Consider the following 7,177-nt stretch of genomic DNA (forward strand, 5'->3'; position numbering starts at 1 on the left):
GAGTCTTATTGTATCAAACGAAAAAATTATTGAGGTTTGGAGTCACTGTTTGGGCTGGATACTGCATCTAAAAACTACTCAACTCTAAACAGTTGCTCGACATTTTGTTGTACAGATGCTAACAGTAAAAACATATAGTGCCTTGCAAGAGTGGTGAAATCAGTGACTGTTTGGGCAGGATATAAATCCATCAAACAAACAAAACCCAGCAATATAATAATTAATTCCCAAATTTATAAGAGAAATGAATCTGTCATAAAAGTGCAAGACAAATATCTCATGTAATAAACCAATTTAGAATATCAATATCAACTATGCTCCAAATTGATATAAAGATTTGCATTTAACAAAATTGCCCTGACAACAAAAGAAAGCGTCCTACTACTTCGGATGTTTTTAAAATAAATTATTTCAGAACTCACTGGTCACCAGGAAGAGTCTTAATGATATCGGAATCGCCTGCAAACCCAAATAATGAAGGAAGGATTATCAAAAGCATATTAATTTAAGATATCAGTGCTTGAAATGGAAATTAACAACTGTTGTTAAGAAAATGAAAATCTCACCGGGGTCAACAATGCTAAGGCAAGAAACTCTGTAGTATCTACCACAAGCAGTTCCTAAATCAACATTGTCTGCAATAACCATTTTAAAAGGAGAACGTCAACTTGAAAGACTTAAAGAGACACATTTGTCTACGATGTTATTTTAAAGTACCAGTATGTGATAACTCAAAGTAGAAGTGCAAAAGATCTAATGGCAAGTCAAATTATGATTTAATGAATTTGCAGGATGTTAAAATCAATCATCCATTTCGACCACAAAAACGTGCATTAAAGAGTTAAAAGGCCAAAACCTCCTCTTTCTTTCTCTCTGTGACCAACTTAACTAGAAACACAACAAAATTACGAATTCACAATTCACAATCAGGTTAGACCGATTAAGATTTACTCCAACATTGAAATATAAATATGGGGATCATGCGTGTTAAGGTTTAAGCATTAAGTTATAGAATCTTCGGAACATCTTAATATGCAACTTACAAGAAAGGGCTAGGTTAAAAGGTTTCAAGGAGACACATAAGGTGGGAAATATGCTGGGCTTGGGTACTCGTACGTATATTTGACCATAAGCTAGACATTTCGAGCTCAATATTCGGAATAAGCCCATCCTGGCAGTATGGGCCAAGTGCAACAAGGGAAGAAAGAGTATCGGGTAAATCAACCCATCCTAAAAACAGAACACCCCACTTCTAGGAACAATCAACATTGATACCTAGTTGTTTTGGTATGACTCTAAATTCTACTACTTCATTATCTCTCAACTAGCTGACATTAGGCCTAGACAACAATCACGATAACTAAAAAAAAACCTTCATTGAGACTGGAGTATCAAGCATCAAAAGACCTAACACATAACCATATGACCACAAAATGTAGAGAAAGAAAGTACATTTGATAAATTTTAGATCAAGAATCTTACTTCCATTGTAGTGGTGGACTCCAATCTTAGCAAGCATGGCATAGTACTCAATCTCAGATTTCCTCAAAGGAGGGCAATTGTTTGAAATAATGATCAATTTTGCTGCAAAATACAGTCACAAATCAATAACCCATACGCTCAAACAAACTGAATAGAACATAGTAACACAGAAAAACCCTAGAGAGAGAGAGAAGAGATTATACATTTGGAGTTTCTGAGAGTTCTGAGGACGGTTTTGTACCCAAGAGTGTATTTCCCACTCTTCATCACAAGAGCGAGTCTGTTGTTGATGCTCTCATGAGTCTTCTTCTGCGAAAATCAATCAACAAAGAGAAAAAGAAAGAGAAAATCAGCAAGCCCTAAATATATGCATAAAAATAGAAATCTAACCTGAGATCTTACAACATACCGTTTTCTTCACTGCCACCATTGTTGCAAATTCTACGGCGAGAGACTTAAGCCTGTAAAATTCTTTTCTTTTAGAAAGACAAACAAGAAGCGAAGCTTAAGAAATGCGGAAATTTGGAGGTGAGAGAACTTACAGATGATTAGGGTTTACAGGAAGAAGATGTACGTCAAAAGAGGGGCCAAGCAGAAGATTTTAGGTATTTAGAGCATCTCAGTGCGGGCCGGGCGCAGGCTATAATTGCCCTCCAGCGCGGGTCGGCTGGGGCCTCCGCCCCAGTCGATGCTTCAGTCGCCCCTAGGGGTGGGAATCGGTCCGGACGGGCGGAAACGGACACTAACTCAACCGGTCCGGGAGGAACGGACACGAGTCCTAAGTGTCCACTCGGACATCCGGACAAAACGGGCGAACATTTCGGATTTTTCTCTAACAAAGTGCCCGTCCGTGACCATTTTGATAGTCGGACAAACCGGGTATTGGTCGGGCGGACACCGTTCACGAATGAACAAATAAAGAAATTTTTATTCGAAATTAAAAATGTTTAGTCGCTAGATACAACTTTCTAAACTCCCACTTTACAATTCTAAAAAGTAAATGAATTCTAAATCACAAGATAAGCATTGAGATTTCTCATGGATTATGATCGGTTTCTATGCTTCTTCTCATTGATTACGATCGGTTTATTGTGGATTCTCGAGTTATTGATGAGATATTAAGATTTTGGAGGAGAAAGAGACTAAAGAAGTAGAACGACGAAGACAATATTAAGAAAAGTGATTTCTAGGGTTATCTATTTTTTACTCTTGAAATCTAATGGTTGTAGCTAACTCTACAAATCTAAAGACTTAAAATCAATCATATAGGCCGGCGGGTATAACGGGTAGGATAAATGGACGGGGTGTACGGGTTCGGTCGGGCGGACTATATAAGCGGGCGGACTCGGTCGGACCACCGGGTAAGGACCTATGTCCGCGTCCGTCCGCTTAAGATCTTTCGGGCGGGCGGGTACAGACCGATTCGGGCATCGGACGATCACGGACCCTTCGGGCTCGGTCCGTCGTGGGCGGGTTCCGGATTTCCAGGCCAAAATCCCACCCCTAGTCGCCCCTAACATTAGGGGCGACTGAAGCTGTCCCCAACGTGACCATTGAGGACCCAACAGTCACATTGGGGTTGATCTTGGCCGTTGTCTAACGGCCAGATCTGCCTTAATTTTTCTTTTCTTAAAATAAAAAATACTAAAAAATTAAAAATAACTTAAAAATCGAAACTAACATTAATAATAAAAATATATTAATACAAACCGACTTTTGCATTAATAATCCAACGATCAAAACACAAAACTAATAATCCGACGATCCAAGACATATTACTAATAATCCAAGACCAAAAACTATTCATTGCCATCGTTAGATCTCGTATTCCATAAGTGGTCAACAAGATCTGCCTTCATGACCGAGTTGTCTATTACGATCCATAGTTTGGCGACCCAAAATAGAACCAACATGACGAGAATGTTTTCGTGTAACGTTACTTTCCATTTCTTCTACATTTTACGATCATCGTCATCTCTACTTCGAGCTCATTCATCTTCTTCAAACATCAACATTAATAAAGAAAAATTGGAATTCATGGGATTCAAAGGATTTAATGGATTCATAGGATCCATGGTAGAGAAAGAAGAAGATGAAGTTTGATGAGAAAGAAGAAAATGAAGTTTGATGAGTTTGTGGAGAAAGGGAGATATATTTATAGAGAAATATGAGATATTTAATATGGTGGTTGGATGGTTAAAGATATTTAATATGGTAGAGAAGAGGGAAATTCAAATTTTCAGCCTCAAGAAAGGCTGGGGTTGGAGCTGAATTTTAGAGGCTGAGCTGAGGCCAAAAAATTTGGATGAAAAAGTGATTTTTTCGACCTAAGACAGACTGGGGTTGGAGTTGCTCTTACAAGTCAATCGACTTTCGACTCAAGGTACTGAGAAAATTCTCACCTGCAGGTCCCTGGTTTATGACCAGCTTCCCATCTAGCCCCTTAATTTATCAAAAATATTTAGATGATTATTTTTTTTACTGTTACCATCAAAAGACCGCTAACTTTATATTATTTGTCCAAAATTATCTTGTTGTTACTTCTTTTTTTTTCTTTTTTTTTCTTTTTTTTTTAACTAGATCATCTTCCTTAATTGTTTGTCTCTCTAAAAATTGTCATCCAATTGAAAAACAAATCAATCCCAGACAGGCAAGTTTAGAGAGAAAGGAAGTAAAGGGTTTTTACTTTAGGATTTGATATGTTCTTCGGGACTAAATGAGTTACTCCATAAAAATACAGTTTTTGATAATCTAAATCAAATTAAAAATAAGAAAAAAAAATAAACCCAAATTTGAAGAAAGAAATATCAACACCTGGTTTGGATTTGAATATGAATCTAGGGTTTGCTTGACTACAGTGTAGAGAATGTAAAGAAGAGTAATTTTGAACAAAAAATATAGAGTTAACGACCTTTTGTCGGTAACGACAAGGATCATCTAGAAATATTCGATAAACTAAATGATTAGGTAGGAAGGTGGTCATATACTAAGGGGTCATTTTGGAAATGACCATTTTTTATTTGCCCAACAAAGGAGTCGTAGGGCAGAGCTCTCCGAGAGGCTTTCCTTTGAGCTCCCAAATGGAGCCCTTTGGTAGATGGTCCAGTTTCTCCCAAACTAGTTGTTAGGGAAGTGCCAATGGATAGTTTGGGTAGATTTCTCCAAAAAGGGGATCCATCGTACTGTTTTTTATTTATTTTCTTCAAAAAAATATTATGTTCTTTTCAAATTTAAAAAGAATCATTTTTCTCCAAGTCCTTCTTGTTATGTTAATACGTTCCCTAAGAGTCTATGACAACCTTATAATGAAAAAATCAAATAAATTTTAGGAACAAACGAACCAAGAAGATTAAATCTGGGACATGTTGTCTGATAGTTGAAATTTAGAACTAAAGTTTCACACACGGTTAGAAGTTGTAAGTGAATCTTATGAATATTATTACTTCAACACTTATTACAAAGTACAATCTTGTTTATAAAGAGTTTAGAAAAAAAAAGAAGATAACAGACTTAGAGAGTTCGGTTTAGAGATAGAGAGTTAGGTTAAGTAGTTAGTTAAGTATAACTAACTACTTAATCTACACTGATTAAAGAAGAAGGCACGAGTGAATTGAGCGTGTGAAAGAGAGTGCCTCTAGAAACAGAATACTTTGACTTCAGTCCCTTCTTCTAAACCACCATTCCATACTTCAGTCCTCTTTACCCTTTATCTTCTAACATTCAGTCCTTCTCTCTCTTACACCCCCCCCCCCCCCCCCCCCCTCAAACAGATGTTCCATGGAAGGAATGAACATAAGTTTGCTACGAATAAAATCAAATGAAGCAAAGAGAATTCCTTTTGTACAAATATCAGCCAAATTTGCAGCAGAAGAAACAAATTGCACATCCAACTGATGTTGCTGAACCAAGTCCCTAATAAAATGGATATCAATCTCAACATGCTTTGTCCTTGCATGAAAAATAGGATTAGAAGCTAAGTACTTTGCTCCCATATTGTCACAGTAAAGAACCATTGGAGTAGTCACCTTGACCCTAAGTTTTTTCAAAAGATAAGATACCCACAATAATTTAGAGGTTGCCAAAGACAGAGCTCTGTATTCAGCCTCTGTTGAGAATCGAGACACAGTATGTTGTTTCTTGGAAGACCATGAAACTAAGGAAGAACCCAAAAATATGCAATAGCCACTAGTCGACCTTCTTGAATCTGGACAACTCCCCCAATCAGAATCTGAATATCCAGACAGAGAAGATACATCTCCAGAAGCTATAGTAATGCCAGCTCCAATTGTGCCTTTTAAGTATCTTAGGACTTTCTTAAGGAGCACCAAATGAACTGTTCTAGGTTGATGCATAAATTGAGAGAGGTAATTAACAGCATAAGTCACATCTGGCCTAGTCATTGTGACATATTGAAGACCACCAACAAGACTCCTATAGAAAATTGGATCATCAAGTAGAATACCATCCATTTTAGACACTCTTTTCCCTTGAGAGACAGGAACAATACTAGGCCTACAATCTTCCATGTCTGCCTTCTTTAGAAGTTCCAGCACATACTTGGTTTGAGTAAGTTGGAGAGAAGAAGATGCAGAACACTTATTGACCTCAATACCTAAGAAATAGTGAAGATTACCTAGTTCCTTCATAGCAAATTCCTGTCCAAAGTCATGTACAAGAGTCTGAATAAGAGTGAGACTTGAACCAGTCAATATGATATCATCCACATACAAAAGGAACACAAGAAGTTGATCATTCTCTGCATAAACAAACATAGATGAGTCTGAAGAACTCTTCAGAAATCCCCATTTGACCAAATAGCTTGCTATCCTAGTGAACCATGCTCTAGGTGCCTGCTTAAGGCCATATAGAGACTTATGCAGATGGCACACAAAATCAGGGTGGTTAGCATCTACAAAACCTTGTGGCTGCTTCATATAAACATTTTCACATAGATCCCCATGAAGGAATGCATTTGACACATCAAGTTGGAGAATAGGCCAGGAGTTTGTGACTGCTAAAGTAAGTACAATTCTAATTGTTTGGATCTTAACCACTGGACTAAAGGTCTCTTGATAATCAATACCCTCTTGTTGATTGTAGCCTTGTGCTACCAACCTAGCTTTATATCTCTCAAGAGAGCCATCTGATCTATACTTGATCTTAAACACCCACTTACTACCCAAAACATTCATGGAAGGAAGTCTAGGTACCAATGACCAAGTTCCATTTTGAAGAAGAGCCTGAAATTCTGCAGACATGGCCTTACACTAATGATTACTCTTACTTGCTTCTTTATAGGACCTAGGCTCTGGTAGAGACATAATAGTACCAGCTAGAAATGAAGAGGGAAGCATTTGAGGAGAGGTAAGAAAAGTTACATGGTCAGAGATCTGTTTAGGTTTGGTGATACCACTTTTTGACCTTGTCTGCATAGGATGAGTATTGAGAATAGGGATTTCAATTGGATCAGTGGGTACAATAGGAATATTTTCAAGAGGAGGGATAACAACTTGATCATTGTCAGGGTAGGTTGTGTGATGAGAGCCTAAAGACACATCATAGCTAGAAGGTAAGGCTGGAAGGACAATGATTTCATAAGGAGAGATGGTCTTTTGATCTGAAGTAACAGGTATAATAGACTTATCACTAAAGGGAAAAGAATGTTCATCAAAGATGACATGTCTGGACACATACT

The 7,177-nt window shown here is 37.6% G+C and overlaps 1 protein-coding gene across 1 annotated transcript; it reads right to left on the reverse strand.

Moving 5' to 3' along the window:
• Positions 1-214: 214 nt before the first annotated feature.
• Positions 215-2,140, reverse strand: LOC147567055 (large ribosomal subunit protein eL30-like). Its single transcript, XM_086653661.1, has 6 exons — positions 2,025-2,140; positions 1,892-1,943; positions 1,686-1,791; positions 1,483-1,584; positions 567-635; positions 215-459 (listed from the first exon to the last, which is right to left on the reverse strand). The coding sequence occupies exons 2-6, from the start codon at positions 1,910-1,912 to the stop codon at positions 419-421; spliced, it is 339 nt and encodes a 112-aa protein (XP_086509787.1). The 5' UTR covers positions 1,913-1,943; positions 2,025-2,140; the 3' UTR covers positions 215-418.
• Positions 2,141-7,177: the final 5,037 nt, after the last annotated feature.

This window comes from Eschscholzia californica, unplaced genomic scaffold (genome assembly GCF_041429995.1).
Source record: "Eschscholzia californica isolate CP2 unplaced genomic scaffold, dmEscCali1.0.p SCAF_1, whole genome shotgun sequence".
NCBI lineage: Eukaryota > Viridiplantae > Streptophyta > Magnoliopsida > Ranunculales > Papaveraceae > Eschscholzia > Eschscholzia californica.